At 43.4% G+C, this 22,009-nt stretch overlaps 1 protein-coding gene across 3 annotated transcripts in view; it reads left to right on the top strand.

The window, feature by feature from the left end:
• The first annotated feature begins 722 nt into the window (after positions 1-722).
• cdca7b (cell division cycle associated 7b) overlaps positions 723-22,009 on the top strand; it is a 29,159-nt gene continuing 7,872 nt past the window's right edge. Inside the window, exons 1-10 of one of the 3 annotated variants that reach the window (XM_068003641.1) lie at positions 723-798; positions 1,576-1,680; positions 4,390-4,512; positions 6,445-6,579; positions 8,325-8,459; positions 16,146-16,280; positions 17,829-18,122; positions 20,339-20,413; positions 21,069-21,254; positions 21,596-21,727. In XM_068003641.1, the coding sequence (XP_067859742.1) occupies positions 778-798; positions 1,576-1,680; positions 4,390-4,512; positions 6,445-6,579; positions 8,325-8,459; positions 16,146-16,280; positions 17,829-18,122; positions 20,339-20,413; positions 21,069-21,254; positions 21,596-21,727 (1,341 nt within the window). In that variant the 5' untranslated portion in view covers positions 723-777. The remainder of the gene's footprint in view (positions 799-1,575; positions 1,681-4,389; positions 4,513-6,444; positions 6,580-8,324; positions 8,460-16,145; positions 16,281-17,828; positions 18,123-20,338; positions 20,414-21,068; positions 21,255-21,595; positions 21,728-22,009) is intronic. The other 2 variants (XM_068003648.1, XM_068003653.1) reach the window with 2 other exon arrangements.

Raw genomic sequence — 22,009 nt, forward strand, 5'->3', positions numbered from 1 at the left:
TCGTTTCTCAGACCGCGTGGGCAAGATGGGCCGAATGGCCTCCTTCTGTGCCGTAAATTTTCTATGATTCTATAAGATGAAATAAGTTTGGTCGGGCAGGATCAGGCTGAAACCGAGTCTACTGGCTCAGTCTTGTTTGTGGATCTTGGGAAGAAATAATCTCCAGAGATGCTGCCTGAACTGCTGAGTGTTTCCAACGCTTTCTGTTTTTATTTCAGATTTCCAGCATCAGCAATATTTTTTTAATAAACTGTGGTCGCCAGCTGACTAACTGGCCTACGGTTTACAGTCGGGCGATAAGTGATAGTGTTGGAAAAACAACAACTTTCTCTTTAACCTTACTGGCAACCACAGATCCCGCCCCTACTGTACCCACACTGACTGAGGCAATGCACGATTTTACGCGCCAAAAAAAAACAAGAGCGCCTTCCTACAGCTGGGCAACACCATCGTATATCAGAGGGGAGCATAACAAATTAAACGCACAAGTAGGAACACCAAGTGTAAAATGCAAAGTCGATCCGCAATAAAATGGACGATAGAGTGAAAGAACATGTCAACGTTATTAATGTGCAGAGAACGGCAACATTGCCGTCTCTCCCTGGGCACGGGCTCAACGCCGCGTGGATCCGCTCCCCCCGCATTCCGCTGATGGAACGCTGCCCATTGTCCCGCGGGGTTCCATTCGGTTCTATCCCTTTGTCCTTGTCGCGAGGTGGGCTGGCGCGAGAAGTTTGTCAAAGTTGTCCTGATTCCCTGGGACATTTAACCAGCAGCATGGCCGTATTCTGCAGCGCGGTGGGTTCGGGTGCACCTTCTACATAAACACGTATTCTGCGACATCTGCATTTGTGATTTTTGTTAATTTTTTTTTGGTTCATGCAACAAGTTGTACTTGCTCCTTTTTCTCACCTTTTAACGTTTGCATTTCGTTGTGTAAACAAATGGGGGTTTGGCGCGAAATGTGCACAGTTCCCCAGTAGAGCATTTGTGAACTGCAGATTAACTATCGAAGATATAATAGTAGGTAAAACGGGTGATCCTCGGTAATCAGGTTTAAATCAGGACAATTTTAAACCTCTGTTCTTCGCGGGAATAAGAATATGGACACGTGAATTTTTTTTGTTTAGTTTTTAAAACGTGTTCGTCGAATTTAAACCTGAAGTGACCTAAATTGCTTTGAAATACCGTTTAACAGCGCACAAGTCAATAAAGTGCAGGTTGTTTTGATCCTGTGCAGTTTGTTTCCTTGTTTATGCTGCGTTTGTGTACACGACGACTAAACCAGAACGGTTTTCAAAAAAGAAAACCGTGTGGAACAGAGAATGGTTTTAATGTATTTAACTTTTTGTTGTGATCAATGACATTTTTTTAGCATTGGTTTTATTGTATTAAATCTTACATTTGCATTTCTTCAACCTTTCTCCTTAATGAAAGATGATGGCAGCTTAGTCATTCTTTAATGAACATATATGCTATATGTAGTAAATTCTTGCATTGATTTGAAAGTTAATTTGTGTTATTAAAACTTAATGGGACAATTCAGTTTAATCACTTCTCTCTTTACTTTCACAGATGTCAAAATTGGTTGCAGATATCTTTAATACACAGAGTGATGATGAGGAATTTATGGGTTTTCAAGAGTCTGATTTTAGGAATAGATGTGAGCACCTCAAACATGTAAGTAAATAAGGAAAAGTAAATAATGCAGAAATAACTTTTCCATTTAATTATTTTTAGTGCAGTAGTTGGTAAAGTATTACGTGGGAGGTAGATTACCTTAAATGTTCTCCCTTTCTGACCATTATACATTTTGTGGAAGTGGTTGACACTCCTTGTTTAGCGTGTGTGAATGGAGCAATGGATTGTTTGCCCTACAAGTCCCCCTGGGTTTGCCAGTCGCCGTAGTCTAATGAATTCGACTTGTTCTAACTAGTAAAACTAGTTGTCTGCTTGTGACAAGTTGTGCTATTAGGATCAATAGCCTTTGTGAGCTGAATTGATGAAGGAAAGAAATCTTCAGAGATATAACAACAACTTGCATTTATATAGTGCCTTTAATGTAGTGAAACATCCAAGGCGATTTTCAAACAAAATTTGACACCGAGCCACGTAAGGAGATATTAGGACAGGTGACCAAAAGCTTGGTCAAAGAGGTGGGTTTTAAGGAGCTTCTTAAAGGAGGAGAGCGAGGTGGAGAGGATTAGGGAGGGAATTCCAGAGCTTAGGGCCTAGGCAGCTGAAGGCACGGCTGCCAGTGGTGGAGCGACTAAAATTGGGGATGCGCAAGAGGCAAGAATTGGAGGAGTGCAGAGATCTCAGAGGGTTGTAGGACTGGAGGAGGTTACAGAGATAGGAGGGATGAGGCCACGGAGGGACTTGTAAACCAGAATGAAAATTTATAAATCGAGGTGTTGCCAGACTGGGAGCCAATGTAGGTCAGCGAGCACATAGTTAATGGGTCTTGGTGCGAGTAAGGATATGGGCAGCAGAGTTTTGGATAAGATTAAGTTTATGGAGCGTGGAAGATGGTAGGCCAGCCAGGAGAGCTTTATAATCAAGTCTGGAGGTAACAAAGCATAGATGAGCATTACAACAGCAGATGGACTGAGGCAGGGGCAGAGACAAGCAATGTTACCGAGGTGGAAGTAGGCGGTCTTGGTGATGGAGAGGAAATGGGTCGAAAGCTCAGCTCAGGGCCAAATAGGTTGCCGAATAGTCTGGTTCAGCCTGAGACAGCGTCCAGGGAGGGTGATGGAATCGGTGGCTAGGGATTGGAGTACTACACTAAACCACAAAAATTGATTGAATTGTTCATAGAAATCATAGAAAATGTACGGCACAGAAGGAGGCCATTCGGCCTTTCGTGTCCACGCCGGCTGAGAAACGAGCCACTCAACCTAATCCCACTTTCCCGCATTTGGTCCGTAGTGCTGCAGGTCACAGCTCTTCAGGTGCACATCCAGATACTTTTTAAATGAGTTGAGGGCTTCTGCCTCTACCACTCTCTCAGACAGTGAGTTCCAGACCTCCACCACCCTCTGGGTGAAAAAAGTTTTCCTCATTTCCGCTCTAATCCTTCTACCAATCACTTTAAATCTATGCCCCCTGGTTATTGACCCCTCCGCTAAGGGAAATAGGTCCTTTCTAGCCACTCTGTCTAGGCCCTTCATAATTTTGTACCCCTCAGCCTCCTCTGTTACAAGGAAAACAAGCCCAGAAATTGTTTTAAGAACAATTCTGACCAAGCTTGAGACTTGCATTGGGGGGGATGTGTTGGCTTAAGTTCAAAGACTGATGGCACAAGCTATCATTTAAAAAATCAATTTGCAAAAGTGCTGATTGTCAATAAAGATCTGGAGAATTCAATATATTTCTGTGACTGAACTCCAGTTGCAGTAGAAAATGGGAGAGGATAAAGAAAGGAAAACCTTTCGAGAGTTTCATCTTTTAAACCAGTTGGATGGAAGTTGTTACAGGTTTTTGAGATACGGTCCAAAATAAATGTACAAATTTTTGTAAACGTAGGTTTGGGGTAGAAGTAGCACATAGTTTATGTTCAAAGTAAGAATGATCATATGATACAAAAGTTTAGATTTACATTTTCGGTTGGTTTAGAGATCTGAATGAACATTTAAAAAAAGTACAGACATCAAACGTGTAAGCATGATGTTAGCGTTGTTCACTGTTGTGAATTTATTTTAGTAACATGCTGGTTAAGAGTTTATGCTGGATTTGCAAACAGATTATCTGGTTATTATCTCATTGCTCTTTGTGGGACCTTGCTACGCGCAAATTGGTGTTTCCCAACATTAGAACAGTGACCGCAAAAGCACTTAATTGGCTGTAAAGTGTTTCGGGACATCCTGAGGTTGTGAAAAGTGCATGTTCTTTTTTAAATGAGATTGTGTGGATTCAGAATAGGGCAACTTGAGAAATTACAAAGATAAACCTGTGAAATGTGTTTGTATATATACACTTTTACTTTTCTGTACAGTTTTCCTCCAATTTTTTGAAGCCGACAACTTATGCTGGAATACTGTTTCACTTTGGGCTAATACCTCACTCAGGTAAATTATCATTCTTTGTAAGACAGGTTTAATAGTTTTCAATGAGGTATTCAACCACATTGGCCATCACAACAGAGTGTAATCCCATTCTCGCCCATCATCCACAAATGTACTTTTCCCACCTTCTTTGGCCCTGCCCAGGCATCCTGTAGCAAGCTGTAATGTTTCCAGTGCTAACCCTGTTGAGATCTGCAGGTTACTGCAATTATAATTTTAAAACTTGCTTGTGAAGATAAAAAAACCTAAAATCCAGATAAATTTCTTGAGTGAGCACTTTAAGGCGATTCTGTTTTGATCATTTCCCCCTCTACGTTCACAGATACCAAAATTGGTAGCAGACATCTTTGATGCACCAAGTGATGATGAGTTTATGGGTTTTCAAGAGGTTGAATTCAACAAGTCACATGATTATGCTGATAACAAAGTGAACTGGAGCGTGACTGTAAGTAGACATAAGTGGGATTTTAATTTATATTTTAAACCATTTTCTTGGAAAGTTTCCCCTTCCCCCCACCCTCACTTTTTCAAGTAATCATCCAAGCGAGTGAGGAGGTCTGAAGTTACTCTAGCTTGTGATCGCCACATTGCTTTAAAATGTGGTTGACAGGAAAAATAAATGTACCCATAAGTCTTTCCCACCCATGGTGTGCAGCAGTGTCCCCTGATTTTTTAAGGTCAAATGCTTTTCACTGTTGGAATGCAAATCAACAACCGAATGTGAAAAGTTTTGTGACACTAGTAAATTTAATGGAAAATAAAACTTCATTAATAGCTGAGGTTGCATTTATCAATACTTTTTGATCACTTGTATAATATTTAACTAATCTGTTGAACGGTATCTTTGCACTGTTTGGGCTTAATTTTCAAATGCAAGTCCGGGTGCGTTGGGGGCAGTGGGGAAAAGAAAATCGCAAAAATCCGGAGTGGGGATGAATCCTGGCTCCAACCCACTGACTTCCGAGTTTCACACAGACGCATCTGGGTGCGTGAGCCATTCCCGAACCTGGAAGTCCCGCCAGCAATTAAAGCCGACGGGACGATATTTAAACAAGCAAATGTACCTCATTGAGGTACATAAGGTACTTTATTTCTTACATATTGGCCACTTAAAATGATTTTCAACTTACCTGGGCGGCTTCTGATTCACGCCTGAACAGTCAAAAATAAAGTAAGTAAATGAAACAAAATAACGTTTCACAATGTAAAAAAATAAATAAACCTACCTTTCAAATGATGTCACTTGCACCCCCTCTGCTCTGATATCGAGGTTACGTCCCTCCCCCCCGATGTCTCTCCAAGGTCTCCCCTGTCTCCCACTCTCTCTTGCAGCAGCTGATGAGGTTTCTCTCTCTCTCTCTCTCTCTCTTCCTCCCCCCACCCCCCCTCAGCATTGCAGCTCCTGTCGGCAACCAGCCTGTCAATCAGGCTGGCTGCTGGGCGCGAAACCTGGAAGAGGCTTCAATTGGCCTCATTAGGGTTCGCAATCCGCCTACTTGCCTTCCGGGTTTGGCACGCACAAGTTACAACCCCCCACCCCGCTGCCATCCCGCAGCCCTTTGAAAATTGAGCCCTTTGTCTTGCATTGAAAATCTGAATAAAAATGATGTATGGTAACATCCATGTAGTATTTTTGCACATTTCTTTTAACAGTAAGCAGCCCAGACAGTTTTCCTCCCTTTGAGGATTTGATTGGTCCCAGCATCCATGAGACCATCCAGCCAGGTGGTTGCTTCCATGTCAATAATGTGGAGGAATCATGCGCTCTTGTACTCTTGTTAGTATTTGGATTCAGTGGATTCAGCCAAATTTATCCCTTCCTTTGTAATACTAAGCATCTTGATTTCATCAAATTTATTTGGACATTGAATTCAGCAAATTAGCAGAACAGAACCCTCAGGATTGTACCATAATCCTGGTGTTATTTCATTTGGACTTTGAATTGGTTGAAACCCACTTCAGATCTTAATCTGACAGTAAATGGGTGCATTAGCCTACTCTAGCATTCTGCATGCCATCTTCTCTTCATTGGCTTGAACCTCTGAGCTAGTAGGCATTTTTCTTTCCTCCTTTGGCCAAGTAACAAAAAGAAGCACAGCTAAAGTTTTAACTCAATGGCCAACTGGGAATTCTGTGAGATTGGTGATCATTTCCATCTCCATTTCCTGGTTCCAAGAACTACCCCTGGCCCAAACGGTTTGGTGTTCAGAACTACAGGAATGCTGGTACTGGATTTCAAAACTGAAGCTGAGGTCCTTTCTAAATATTCAGTTCGTATCAGCAATTGCAGCTACTGCTGAGCCTTTGACTCCTTATTTTGTATAGGTTTAATTATTTGGACTTTGTACAAAGCTCTTCATTCTCTTTTGATTCTCAGGTTCCCAGTTTCCAGTCCAAGTTTATTACAGAAGAGCTTATTGAAGTTTTCACTGACGATACTTGCTCAGCTGATTATGATTTTGAAGGGTTCCCTGAATGTACTGTTGAACCTAACAGTGATGTAGATTTGAGGGTAAGTACTGAGATGAGAGCTAAATTAACAACTAGTGTATCAGTTGCACTGTTGCATATTTTTGTCTCGCCTCTGAAATCAGGAGAGCAACTTATGAGAGTTTTATCAAAATGGCCACTGTTAAAATAGTAATTTACACACTGGATTTTAAGGTAATTTGTCTCCTAAAGGGTTGGTGTTGGCCAGATGGAGGTAACTAGTGGAAGGCAAACAAAGTGACAGGGAATTTTATCTCCATACCAATCCCAACATGAATAAACCCTGTTATCAAGTCCAAGATAAGCATAAAATTGCGTGGGAGGAATTTTCAGCTGCCACGGCCACATTTCCTCGTGTAAATGGGGTATTTGGCATTTGAAAATTGGAAATCAAATTGGCAGCCCAAGGCCCACCTGATGAGATTTTTCAGGTGAAATGGCTGGCCTGTTTTCCCGAAACAAGTGGGAGTCTAATTGCCAATGCAGATCGGGGTCCTACACTGGTTATAGGACCCTGTTTGCAACTTTCAGTACCAGTAGATTCAGCCCTGCTATGCCCGACCCTCTGAGGCCCTCCCCTGGGATCACCACCCTCTTCCACTTTTAGCTGCCTACGCCGGATGGGCACTGGAGCCACCGGCTATTCATCCCTTTCCGATCGTCGAGCTTCTGAAATGCAGGAGAAGCTCACTGATGGTATGGAAATGACCTGTGGCCATTGGGCATGCACAGGAGACACCTCGCCCACTTTGTGCTCGTTTTGTGTGAAATTTCAAAATTGCCCTTTTATGTTTCTGAAAATCCAGTTCTTAAGTGATTACAAGCCCACAATTGAAAACTGCATTGGTCAATTTGATGGACTGATACTACCAATTCTGCTGATTAAAGATAGCCCAGTGTTTTGAATCATAAGGACATAATATAAGAAATAGGAGTAGGCCATATGGCTCCTTGAGCCTGCTCGCCATTCAATGAGGTGACTGATCTTCGATCTCAACTCCACTTTCCTGCCTGATCCCCATATCCCTTGATTCCCTTAAGAGTCCAAAAATGTATTGATTTCTGCCTTGAATATACTCAACAATGGAGCATCCACACCCCCCCTAGTGTAGAGAATTCCAACGATTCACAACCCTCAATGAAGAAATTTCTCCTCATCTCAGTCGTAAGTGGCCAACCCCTTATCCTGAGACTATGCCCCCTAGTTCTAGACTCTCTAGCCAGGGGATACAGCCTCTTAGCATCTACCCTGTCAAGCCCTCTAAGAATCTTATATGTTTCAATGAGATCACCGTTCATTCTTCTAAACTCCAGAGAGTATAGGCCCATTCTACTCAATCTCCGCATTGGACAACCCTTTCATCCCAGGAATCAACCTAGTGAACCTTCGTTGCACTGCCTCAGACAAGAATATCCTTCCTTATGTAAAGAGACTGAAACTGTACAGAGTACTCCAGGTGTGGTCTCACCAAAGTCCTGTTCAATTACATCAGGACTTCCTTACTCTTATACTCCAACCCCCTTGCAATAAAGGCCAACATACCATTTGCATCCCTAATTGCTTGCAGTAACTGCACATTAACTTTCTGTGTTTTGTGTACAAGGACATCCAAATCCCTCTGAGCACCAACATTTAATAGTTTCTCACCATTTAAGTAATATCCTGTTTTTCTATTCTTCCTACCAAAGTGAATAATTTCGCCACAGTATACTCCATATGCCATCTTTGTATTTGTATTAAGCTCTTTGTTCTCTTTTGATTCTCAGGTTCCCAGTTTCCAGTCCAAGTTTATTACAGAAGAGCTAATTGAAGTTTTCACCGATGATACTTGCTCAGCTGATTATGATTTTGAAGGGTTCCCTGAATGTACTGTTGAACCTAACAGTGAGGTGGATTCGAGGGTAAGTACTGAGATGAGAGCTAAATTAACAACTAGTGTACCAGTTACACCGTTGTGTATTTTTGACTCCCCTCTTAAATTAGGAGAGAAACTTGTGAGAGTTTATCAAAAATGGCCACTGTTAAAATAATCATTTACACACTGGATTTTAAGGTAAGTTGTCTCCTAAAGGGTAGGTGTTGGCCAGATAGAGGTAACTAGACAGGCTGGTGTAATGGGCGGAGATGTGGCAGATGAAATTTAATGCAGAGAAGTGCGATGGGATACATTCATAGAATCATAGAAAGTTATGGCACAGAAGGAGACCATTCGGCCCATTGTGTCCGTGCCGGCCGAAAAAGTGCTATCCAGCTTAATCCCATTTTCCAGCACTTGGTCCGTTGCCCCCTGTAGGTTATGGCACTTCAAGTGCACATCCAACTACTTTTTAAAACCCCAACCACCCTCTGGGTGAAAAGAATTCTCCTCGGCTCCCCTCTGATCCTTCTACCAATTACTTTAAATCTATACCCCCGGTCACTGACCCCTCTGCTAAGGGAAATAAGTCCTCTTATCCACTCTATCTAGTCCCATCATAATTTTATATATCTCAATTAAATTTCATCTCGGCCTCCTTTGTTCCAAAGAAAACAACCCAGCCTATCCAATCTTTTCTCATAGCTAAAATTCTCCAGCCCTGGCAACATCCTCGTAAATCTCCTCTGTACCCTCTCTAGTGCAATTACATCTTTCCTGTAATGTGGTGACCAGAACTGTGCGCAATGGCCTAACCAATGTTTTATACAGTTCTAGCATAACCTCCCTGCTCTTATATTCTATGCCTCGGCTAATAAAGGAAAGTATCCCGTATGCCTTTTTAATCACCTTATCTACCTGTCCTGCTACCTTCAGGGATCTGTGGACATGCACTCTAAGGTCACTTTGTTCCTCTACACCTCTCAGTATCCCCCCATTTATTATGTACTCCCTTGCCTTGTTTGCCCTCCCCAAAATGCATTACCTCACACTTCTCTGGATTGAATTCCATTTGCCATTTTTCTTGTCCACTTGACCAGTCCATTGATATCTTCCTGCAGTCTATAGCTTTCCTCCTCACTATCAACCACGTGGCCAATTTTTGTATCATCTGCAAATTTCTTAATCACGCCCCCTACATTTAAGTCCAAATCATTAATATATATCATGTAAAGCAAGGGATCTAGTACTGAGCCCTGCGGAACCCCACTGGAAACAGCCTTCCAGTCACAAAAACACCAGTTGACCATTACCCTTTGCTTCCTGCCACCGAGCCAATTTTGGATCCAACTTACCACTCCCTTGGATTCCATGGGCTTTTACTTTTTTGACCAGTCTGCCATGTGGGACCTTGTCATCGGAAAATGATGGTCAGAGCCTCCGCTATTTCCTCCCTTGCTTCTCCTAACAGCCTGGGATACATTTCATCCAGGCCTGGCAATTTGTCTACTTTGAAAGATGCTAAACCCCTTACTACTTCCTCTCTCACTATGTTTATCCATCCAATATTTCACACTCCTTCTCCTCCTTAACTACAATCTCTGCATCGTCCCCTCTTTTGCGAACACAGACACAGAGTGTTCATTAAGAACCATACTCATATCTTCTGCCTCCACACATAGGTTACCTTTTTGATCTCGAATAGGCCCTACTCTTTCCTTCATTATCCTCTTGCTCTTTATGTATTTATAAAACATTTGGGGTTTTCCTTAATTTTAGTCGCCAGTATTTTTTCATGCCCTCTTTGCTTTCCTAATTTACTTTTTAATTTCACCCCGGCACTTTCTATACTCCTCTAGGCTTTCTGCAGTATTGAGCTCTCTGTGTCTGACATAAGTTTGCCTTATCTTATCCTGTATGCTCCTTGTCATCCAGGGGGCTCCAGATTTGGTAGTCCAACCCTTTTTCTTTGTGGGAACATGTTTACTCTGCACCCCTTGAATCACCACCTTGAATGTCTCCCACTGCTTTGACACTGATTTACTTTGAAGTAGCTGTTTCCAGTCCATTTTTGCTATATCACTTCTCAGCTCAGTAAAATTGGCCTTTTCCCAATTTAGAATTTTTACTCCTGTTCTGTCTTTGTCCTTTTCCAAAACTATGCTAAATCTAACTGAATTATGATAACTACCACCAAAATGCCCTCTTATTGATACTCCTTCCACCTGCACAGCTTCATTCCCTAAAACTAATTCCAGAACTGCCCCCCCGCCCCACTTGTTGGGCTTGCTATGTACTGGCTAAAAAAGTTCTCAATGCAATTTAAGAATTTTGCACCCTCTATACCTTTTGCACTGATTGTATCCCAGTTAATATTAGGGTAGTTGAAATCCCCTACTATTACTGCCCTATTGTTTTTGCACTTCTCAGAAATTTGCCTACATATTTGCTCTTCTAACTCTCTCTGACTCTTTGGGGGTCTATAGTACACTGCAAGTAGGAACATAGGAACAGGAGTAGGCCATTCAGCCCCTCGTGCCTGCTCCGCCATTTGATAAGATCATGGCTGATCTTTGATCTAACTCCATATACCCGCCTTTGGCCCATATTTTTTTTTTATTTGTTCACGGGATGTGGGCGTCGCTGGCAAGGCCGGCATTTATTGCCCATCCCTAATTGCCCTCGAGAAGGTGGTGGTGAGCCGCCTTCTTGAACCGCTGCAGTCCGTGTGGTGACGGTTCTCCCACAGTGCTGTTAGGAAGGGAGTTCCAGGATTTTGACCCAGCGACAATGAAGGAACGGCGATATATTTCCAAGTCGGGATGGTGTGTGACTTGGAGGGGAACGTGCAGGTGGTGTTCCCATGCGCCTGCTGCCCTTGTCCTTCGAGGTGGTAGAGGTCGCGGGTTTGGGAGGTGCTGTCGAAGAAGCCTTGGCGAGTTGCTGCAGTCATCCTGTGGATGGTGCACACTGCAGCCACAGTGCGCCGGTGGTGAAGGGAGTGAATGTTTAGGGTGGTGGATGGGGTGCCAATCAAGCGGGCTGCTTTATCTTGGATGGTGTCGAGCTTCTTGAGTGTTGTTGGAGCTGCACTCATCCAGGCAAGTGGAGAGTATTCCATCACACTCCTGACTTGTGCCTTGTAGATGGTGCAAAGGCTTTGGAGAGTCAGGAGGTGACTCACACGCCGCAGAATACCCAGCCTCTGACCTGCTCTCGTAGCCACGGTATTTATATGGCTGGTCCAGTTAAGTTTCTGGTCAATGGTAACCCCCAGGATGTTGATGGTGGGGGATTCGGCGATGGTAATGCCGTTGAATGTCAAGGGGAGGTGGTTAGACTCTCTCTTGTTGGAGATGGTCATTGCCTGGCACTTATCTGGCGCGAATGTTACTTGCCACTTATGAGCCCAAGCCTGGATGTTGTCCAGGTCTTGCTGCATGCAGGCTCGGACTGCTTCATTATCTGAGGGGTTGCGAATGGAACTGAACACTGTGCAGTCATCAGCGAACATCCCCATTTCTGACCTTATGATGGAGGGAAGGTCATTGATGAAGCAGCTGAAGATGGTTGGGCCTAGGACATTGCCCTGAGGAACTCCTGCAGCAATGCCCTGGGGCTGAGATGATTGGCCTCCAACAACCACTAACATCTTCCTTTGTGCTAGGTATGACTCCAGCCACTGGAGAGTTTCCCCCCTGATTCCCATTGACTTCAATTTTACTAGGGCTCCTTGGTGCCACACTCGGTCAAATGCTGCCTTGATGTCAAGGGCAGTCACTCTCACCTCACCTCTGGAATTCAGCTCTTTTGTCCATGTTTGGACCAAGGCTGTAATGAGGTCTGGAGCCGAGTGGTCCTGGCGGAACCCAAACTGAGCATCGGTGAGCAGGTTATTGGTGAGTAAGTGCCGCTTGATAGCACTGTCGACGACACCTTCCATCACTTTGCTGATGATTGAAAGTAGGCTGATGGGGCGGTAATTGGCCGGATTGGATTTGTCCTGCTTTTTGTGGACAGGACATACCTGGGCAATTTTCCACATTGTCGGGTGGATGCCAGTGTTGTAGCTGTACTGGAACAGCTTGGCTAGAGGCGCAGCTAGTTCTGGAGCACAAGTCTTCAGCACTACAGCTGGGATGTTGTCGGGGCCCATAGCCTTTGCTGTATCCAGTGCACTCAGCCGTTTCTTGATATCACGTGGAGTGAATCGAATTGGCCGAAGACTGGCTTCCGTGATGGTGGGGATATCGGGAGGAGGCTGAGATGGATCATCCACTCGGCACTTCTGGCTGAAGATGGTTGCAAACGCTTCAGCCTTGTCTTTTGCACTCACGTGCTGGACTCCGCCATCATTGAGAATGGGGATGTTTGCAGAGCCTCCTCCTCCCGTTAGTTGTTTAATTGTCCACCACCAGTCACGACTGGATGTGGCAGGACTGCAGAGCTTTGATCTGATCCGTTGGTTGTGGAATCGCTTAGCTCTGTCTATAGCATGTTGCTTCCGCTGTTTAGCATGCATGTAGTCCTGAGTTGTAGCTTCACCAGGTTGGCACCTCATTTTTAGGTATGCCTGGTGCTGCTCCTGGCATGCTCTTCTACACTCCTCATTGAACCAGGGTTGATCCCCTGGCTTGTTGGTAATGGTAGAGTGAGGAATATGCCGCGCCATGAGGTTACAGATTGTGCTGGAATACAATTCTGCTGCTGCTGATGGCCCACAGTGCCTCATGGATGCCCAGTTTTGAGCTGTTAGATCTGTTCTGAATCTATCCCATTTAGCACGGTGGTAGTGCCACACATCACGTTGGATGGTGTCCTCAGTGCGAAGACGGGATTTCATCTCCACGAGGACTGTGCGGTGGTCACTCCTACCAATACTGTCATGGACAGATGCATTTGCGACAGGTAGATTGGTGAGGACGAGGTCAAGTAAGTTTTTCCCTCGTGCTGGTTCACTCACCACCTGCCGCAGGCCCAGTCTAGCAACTATGTCCTTCAGGACTCGGCCAGCTCGGCCAGCAGTGGTGCTACCGAGCCACTCTTGGTGATGGACATTGAAGTCCCCCACCCAGAGTACATTCTGTGCCCTTGCTACCCTCAGTGCTTCCTCCAAGTGGTGTTCAACATGGAGGAGGACTGATTCATCAGCTGAGGGAGGACGGTAGGTGGTAATCAGCAGGAGGTTTCCTTGCCCATGTTTGACCTGATGCCATGAGATTTCATGGGGTCCAGAGTCAATGTTGAGGACTCCCAGGGCCACTCCCTCCTGACTGTATATCACTGTACCGCCACCTCTGGTGGGTCTGTCCTGCCGGTGGGACAGGACGTACCCAGGGATGGTGATGGAAGAGTCTGGGCCGTTGGCTGAAAGATATGATTCTGTGAGTATGGCTATGTCAGGCTGTTGCTTGACTAGTCTGTGGGACAGCTCTCCCAATTTTGGCACAAGTCCCCAGATGTTAGTACGGAGGACCTTGCAGGGTCGACTGGGCTTGGTGTTTTGCCGTTGTCATGTCCGGTGCCTCGTGGTCCGATGCCGGGTGGTCCGTCCGGTTTTATTCTTATTATGACTTTTCGTAGCGAGATTTTGCTAGGCCATTTCAGAGGGCAATTAAGAATCAACCACATTGCTGTGGGTCTGGAGTCACATATAGGCCAGACCGGGTAAGGGCGGCAGGCTTCCTTCCCTCAAGGACATTAGTGAACCAGATGGGTTTTTACGACAATCCGGTAGTTTCATGGCCATCATTACTGATACTAGTATTTTAATTCCAGATTTTTATTTAATTAATTGAATTTTAATTAATTAATTGAATTTAAATTCGCCAGCTGCCGTGGCGGGATTTGAACTCATGACTCTGGATTTTAGTCCAGGCCTCTGGATTACTAGCCCAGTAACATAACCACTATGCTACCGTACCCTACATATCCCTTAATACCTTTGATTGCCAAAAAGCAGTAGTGTGACAGCCCCTTTTTTGTTCTTCAGCTCAACCCATATGGCCTCATTTGATGATCCTTCTAACATATCATTCCTCCTCACAGCCATAATTGTTTCTTTAATCAATATTGCCACCCCCCTTCCTTTTTTATCCCCCTCTCTATCTCATCTGAAAACCCTGTAACCAGGAATGTTGAGCTGACATTCCTGCCCCTGTTTAAGCCATGTTTCAGTAATAGCTAAGATATCGTACTTCCACATGTCTATCTGTGCCCCTAGTTCATCTGCCTTATTCACTAGACTCCTTGCATTGAAGTCTATACCATTAAGCTCAGCCAATCTCCTTTGCGTCTAGTTTCTAACCCTTGTTTCCTCTGGCTTCCAAACTTGCTTACTAATTTTCTGCCTTCCAATTCCAGCTCTGCTTCTCTCCCTTCTGAATCTGCACTCAGGTTCCCATCCCCCTGCCAAGCTAGTTTAAAGCCTCCCCAACAGCACTAGCAAACCTTCCTGCGAGGACATTGGTCCCGGCTGTGTTGAGGTGCAACTCATCTGGCTTGTACAGGTCCCACTTCCACCAGATCCGGTTGGTAGAATTTTGGTAGGAAGAATGAGGAGAGGCAGTATAAACCAAAGGCTACAATTCTAAAGGGGGTGCAGGAACAGAGAGACCTGGGGGTATATGTGCACAGGTCGTTGAAGATGGCAGGGCAGGTTGAGAAAGCGGTTAAAAAAGCATATGGGATGCTGGGCTTTATAAATAGAGGTATAGAGTACAAATGCAAGGAGGTTATGATGAATCTTTGTGAAACACTGGTTCGGCCCTAAATGGAGTATTGTGTCCAATTCTGGGCACTGCACTTTAGGAAGGATGTGAAGGCCTTAGAGAGGGTGCAGAAAAGATTTAAGAATGGTTTCAGGGATGAGAACTTCAGCCAAATGGATAGACTGGAGAAGCTGGGGTTGTTCTCCTTAGAGCAGAGAAGGTTGAGAGGAGATTTGATAGAAGTGTTCAAAATTATGAGGGGTCTAGACAGAGTAGATAGCGAGAAACTGTTCCCATTGGCGGAAAGGTCGTGAACTAGAGGACACAGATTTAAGGTGATTGGCAAAAGAACCAAAAGCAACATGAGGAAAAACTTTTTTACGCAACGAGTAGTTATGATCTGGAATGCACTGCCTGAAAGGGTGGTGGAAGCAGGTTCAGTCGTGGCTTTCAAAAGGGAATTGGATAAGTACTTGAAGGGAAAAAATTTGCAGGGCTACAGAGGAATGGGACGGGCTCGACTGGCTGAATGGTCTCCTTCTGTGCTGTAACCATTCTACGATTCTATGAACTAGAATAAGACAAACAATGTGACAGGGAATTCTATCTCCAACATGAATAAACCCTGTTATCAAGTCCAAGATGGGGGGAATTTTCAACTCCTACCGCCCCATTTCCTGGTGTAAATGGGGTATTTGGCAGTTGAAAATTGGAAATCAAATTGGCCGCCCAAGGCCCACCTAATGTGATTTTTCAGGCGAAATGGCTGGCCTCTGTTCATGAGAGGTGATCTCATTTAAACATATGATTCTGAGGGGGTTTGACAGGGTAGATGCTGAAAGGTTGTTTCCCCTGACTGGAGAGTCTGAACACCAACATTTAAAAGTTTCTCACCATTTAAAAAATATTCTGTTTTTCTATTCTTCCTACCAAAGTGAATAACCTCACATTTTGCCACAGTATACTCCATCTGCCACCTTCGTATTTGTATTAAGCTCTTCGTTCTCTTTTTTGATTCTCAGGTTCCCAGTTTCCAGTCCAAGTTTATTACAGAAGAACTAATTGAAGTTTTCACCGACGATACTTGCTCAGCTGATTATGTTTTTGAAGGGTTCCCTGAATGTAGTGTTGAACCTAACGGTGACCTAGATTCGAGGGTAAGTACTGAGATGAGAGCTAAATTAACAACTAGTGTACCAGCTACACAGTTGTGTATTTTTGCCTTGCCTCTTAAGTTAGGAGATCAACTTATGAGAGTTTATCAAAATGGCCACTGTTAAAATAGTCATTTACACACTGGATTTTAAGGTAAGTTGTCTCCAAAAGGGCAGGTGTTGGCCAGATAGAGGTAACTAGTACCAGGCAAACAAAGTGACAGTTAATTCTATCTCTATACCAATCCCAACATGAATAAACCCTGTTATAAAGTCCAAGATGGGGGGAATTTTCTATTGTAAATGGGGTATTTGGCAGTTGAAAATTGGAAATCAAATTGGTCGCCCAAGGCCCATCTGATGAGATTTTTCAGGTGAAATGGCTGGTCTCTGTTCCAAAACAGGTGGGAGTCTAATTGCCCAGTGCAAATCGGGGTCCAACGCAAGTTATAGGACCCTGTTTGCCATTTTAGGTACCACTAAGTGGAGCCCTGCTATACCCCACCCTCTGAGGCCCTCCCCTGGGATCACCACCCCCTTCCACTTTTACCTACCTACCGGATGGGTGTTCTACGCTGGAGCTCCAGATTTTTATCCCTCCAATTGACGAGCTGCTGAAATGCGGGAGATGCCTCGCCTACTTTGCGTTCGTTTTGGGCGTGATTTCAAAATTGCCCTTCATGTTTCTGAAAATCCAGTTCTTAAGTGGTTACAAGCCCACAATAGAAAACGAAATTGGTCAACCTGATGGACCAATACCACCAATTCTGCTGATTAAAGATAGCCCAGTGTTTTGAATCATAAGGACATAATATAAGAAATAGGAGCAGGAGTAGGCCAAAAGGCCCCTCGAGCCTGCTCCACCATTCAGTAAGATCATGGTTGATCTTCGACCTCAACTCCACTTTCCTGCCCAATGCCCACTTCCCTTGATTCAGTTGGAGTCCAAAAATCTGTTGATCTCAGCGTAGAATATACTCAGTGATTGAGCCTTCAATATACTGCCACCTTTTTACTTACTCATTTAACGTGTCTATAACCCTTTGCAGACTGTTTGTGTCCTCCTCACAGCTTAGTTTCCCACCTAGCTTGGATACATTACACTCAATCCCTTCATCTGAATCATTAATATAGATTGTAAATGGCTGAGGCCCAAGCACTGATCCTTGCGGCACCCCACTAGTTACAACCTGCCAATCGGAAGATGTCCCCTTTATTCCTACTCTCTGTCGTGCCCATTGGGAACTGGGTCGCAACACCCCACAGTCATTTCACAGGAGTTTCACAGCTGGCAGAAAGAAGACATCCATCCTATCTGCGTGGGCTACTTTCAAACCCAGAGGCGAAATGACTGTTAACTCACAATGTAAGACAGTTCCCCTCCAAGATATAAGGAAAGGAAATGTTAAATTCTGTTTGTTGTATTTTTCTCAGCTGTTGGACTTTAGACGTTATAAACGTTCACTAACGGATGCAGACAATTACCCAGTGGTACAGAATAAGTGCCATCTGCTAGCCTGTTTTTTTGTAATGAGTTTATGTTTCTTCCAGTCTGTGAATTTGGAAGTGGAGGATGAAGATGAAGGTTTCACCGAATGTGAGGATGATGATGAGGATGATGATGCAGCAGAATCTTCCACAGAAAGCGAGATGGAAGCAACACCAAAGAAAGGCCATTTTGGACTGCGTGTGGCATTTAAATTTCCTACAAGGCGACCAGCTAAAAGAAAGGAGCAAGAGGTTCCAGACTCTGAGTCTGAATCAGACGATGACTCTGGGTCAGGAAAGAAAAACTCCAATGTATTGCTAAAGAGGGCCATGAACATTAAAGAAAATAAAGAAATGGTAGGAATGTTTTCAACAGTCTTATTTGCTTCTTTGCAATTGATGTACAGTTAATGAGGGATGTGATGATGCTGCTTTTTGTCTGATTATGCCTCTGTGAAGTGCCTTGTGATGTTTTTCTATGTTAAAGGTGCTATATAAATGCAAATTGTTGTTGCTTATGTTACTTTTCTGGCATCTCTTTTCCTCAAACAGTTGCCACTCAGCCTTCAAATGTACAGCATTTAGGTACAATCATATTTTACTTTAAGGGTTTGTAATGTTTTGCCTTTTTGCAAGATTACTGAAATAACTTGAAAGTGAAGAAAACCAAGCCCACAGGAATACTTTTGTGCTAATGTAGGCAACCTTGCTTGAGCTGGAGTTTGATTTGCCTCAGAATACTCGCATATAAGCAGAATGCAGCCTTTCTGTTTACTGTGATGAGAAATATAGGTGAGCCCTTTCCTTTATCTCCTGAATAGAATGAGATGACAGAAAAGGCAATGGAATGCCCTAAAATAGCTAACAAATCCTGACAGTATTTCTTCCTGCAGTGGTTTCCCTGCACTCCCTATGCAGGAAGACGCGCAAAGGCCTGCGAATATGTCATTTGGGTTTCCTGCAGCTTCATGACTAGTCACTGGGAAGTGAACAAGAGCATTTCTATACCCCCATCCCTGTGGGGAAAATGGCTGACCTCTACTCGGCACTGTCCACATATATACAGACACTGTTGATATCGGTAACTAACGACGCAGGGAACAGTTCGTGTATATCTGGGTCTGGCCAGTCTCTGGTGCAGTGCCCGTATATTGGGCATGAAAATCTGCAGGGCAGACATCCTGATGTAAGTGCCGGGCTGTTCCCATTGGGAGCCACCATGCTGACCCTGCCGGACTTTCTAGGGTCAGTGGGAGGTTCCCTACTTTGAATATCAAATTAATTATGGGTACATCTTGGACACCCGTAGTGAAAGGGGGCCTTCCCTTTCTTCCTCCCCCGCCACCCCCCCCCCCCCCCCAACCCCCTTCTCCTAATAGGATGTCAAGAATAATATTTTTGCTAGCATTTCTATGGGGGTCCAAACTATAACCCAGCCCTGGAGCCCCAGGTTGTCTCCACTTGGGCTCCTCCATCAGCCAGTATGCCTTCTGTCCTCTTCCATACTGACCCTCTGGCATACTGACCACCTAGCAAATCCCAGGATGGAGTTGTATAAACTCCTGGCCTCAGAGACCTCCCTGGCTATGCCCTCAGGTGTAGGGGACCATGTTTAGTGTGAATGGAGGTTCTGCCCCATCAAGTCTCTGTGGAAGCTGTGGGCTTTCTGCCAGTCTTCTGCATGATTTATAGCAGGAATGTGTTGTAAGGCTGTTGTATTTTTGAGGCCATCATCTTTAACCTAATAGGGGTGATAACTAAGACTCGTATTAAACTCAAGATTAGCATCAAACTTTTGAAGTCCCGCTGTAGATACAGTGGGTGCATTAAATCAGTGAAATAGCAATGCTAGTTTAGTTATCAAAAGCACACAGCTGATGTTAGCAATGAGACTGTTATTAAGCCCATCCAACATGCACGGTCACAATCCCCAAAAGACCTTTATTGCCTCTCGCATTAGAACCAATCCTAAATCCATTTAATATCTGATCACATCCTTTTTTGAATGCTTTAACAGTCAGAATTTGTTCCTCAAATCTGTTCTTCTTAAAATAATATTTAACAGTGATTCTTTTACTGATGAATGGTTGCATATAGATTCTTGTTTCCTTTGCAGATAAATGTAGTTGATATTCTCCCTAATGTTGTGATACTGTTGTGTGACAGCAGAATTCAATACAAGTGGAATCCATCAAATTTGAGCTAAACGTGCCACATTTTTACTAGTTTTGTGAGTGTTGGTAGGTTGGGTGCTGGCTGTTCAAACATGAAAAGCCTGGTGAAATAAGGATGAAATCACATTACCATAGTTATCATACCACACGAAAGGTGCAGTGTCATTAACAGCCTTTTCATTACAATTAGGAGAGTTGTGATTGGTGGAACACGCCATATTGCCTGTCCCAACTATCACAAACTTGTTTTTGGTGAGTTCAGCCTGTTCCTGTGGTAATTGTCAGCACCTTGCATTCTAGCAAGTTGTGCTTTTGATGTCAATTTTTGCTTTAGTGATTGTTTTATGGATTCACATTTACTGGTGCTATGTTGAATTTAATCTGTTTAATTTTTTTCAGCTTGCCAAACTAATGGCAGAACTAAAAACAATGCCTGGGCTCTTTCCAATGAAGGTACGCACTTCATCACCTCCAGTAAGTATTGTATAATGTATAAAATCTTTATTCTCTTTCTTGATGAAATTGCAACTTATAAAAAAACTTGGCTACTGATGATCAAGTGCCAATGGAATTTACAGCATAAGTAGAATTTAACTTTATCAAGATTTCTAAATTATGGTTTTCTTCCGAAACTACTGACTATAGAAATTCTGCACAATAAAATTTTCCTTTTATCTGATGATCATACACAAACTCAGTACATCCGTTTGTAGCATGAATAGATAAACTCAAAGAAAATGTGACACCAGTTTGGACTTTTACACAATCCTGCCTACATCTATTAAAATGCCAAAATAATAGCAGTCATGTGATTAGTGAAAATATTTAGGTGTCAGCTTTGGTTCAGTCTTAAGTCTGAAGTTTGTGGCTTCAAGCTCCACTCCAGAGACGTGAGTACGTAATCTAGGCTGACATTTTGTGCTGAGGGAGTGCCGCACTTTCGGAGGTGCCGTCTTTCAGATGAGACGTTAAACCGAACAGAAGCGAGTGGTGATGGAAAAGGTGCCTCAGCAGCTTTTTATTGTATATTAAATCAAAGCTTTACTTTGAACTGTGTATGCAAGTTGGTATAATTGCTGGTGTTTGTTAGTTGCTCTAAATTTAAATGCAGCATTCATTTTCTTTCCAGAAACAAAAACGAACCCCAAAGAGGACATTTTCTGAAGGAAAGGTCGAGCGCCGTGTCAATCCAACCAGGAGTGCACGACCTCCTGAGGGATTCTCTGTGGAAAAGTTTGCTATTTCTCCAACCAAACTTATGGACCAAGTAAAAAATTTCCGCTTGAGAACTGGTCTATCAAATCATTTTGTTGAGGTAACTGAAATTTTAAAAAATAGATTTTTATGATCATGGATTGCTTACAGATCCCGTAGGCAGTGAAAATACAACCTTGTAGAATTAATTACAGCATCATTTCTCTTCTCCCCCCCCCACCCCCCGGCCCAATAAGCTTACAACCGTAGTGTTTTGGAGTAAGCTGCTACAAAGCTAGAGAATCACTACACTTGTGTTATTGTTCAATTATAATTTAATTGTTTTTATGTATGCGTATGATCAACAATTGAGCATTTGTCAAACTGTCCTTTTGTCTTCATTAATTTTTAGTGTTAGTATGAGTATCTTGGTACAAATTTTGAAGTATTGATGCACCTTAGCAGGATGGGAGTTTAAGCAAGAGGAGGCGAAGGTCTTCAAAAGGCAAGCCGAGACCTGCTGATGATATCACAGAAGAGGATTTGGAAAATGTCGCTGTCACAGTTAAAGATAAAATTTATGATCGTTGTATGGTAACTGTCAGACCTTTTGGAGTACTACTGAACCCTGGTGTTTGTACATGACTTTATAATGAAAATGTTTAAATACTTAATTAACTGCTTAATAAAAGCAGCATTTTACAGTTGCTGGGAGTCAGGAATGTAGAATGATAGCACTTTATTATCATGAACAGTCATGGCCAATATTATGGTTAGTTCCACAATATTTTTATTATAGTTATATATACAAACAGCTGTTTCCAAAGTAGGTTTAACTGTAAATCATTCTGAAATGGTTTATATTCTCCTTTTTAG

The sequence above is a fragment of the Heptranchias perlo genome, chromosome 2, assembly GCF_035084215.1.
Source record: "Heptranchias perlo isolate sHepPer1 chromosome 2, sHepPer1.hap1, whole genome shotgun sequence".
Classification (NCBI taxonomy): domain Eukaryota; kingdom Metazoa; phylum Chordata; class Chondrichthyes; order Hexanchiformes; family Hexanchidae; genus Heptranchias; species Heptranchias perlo.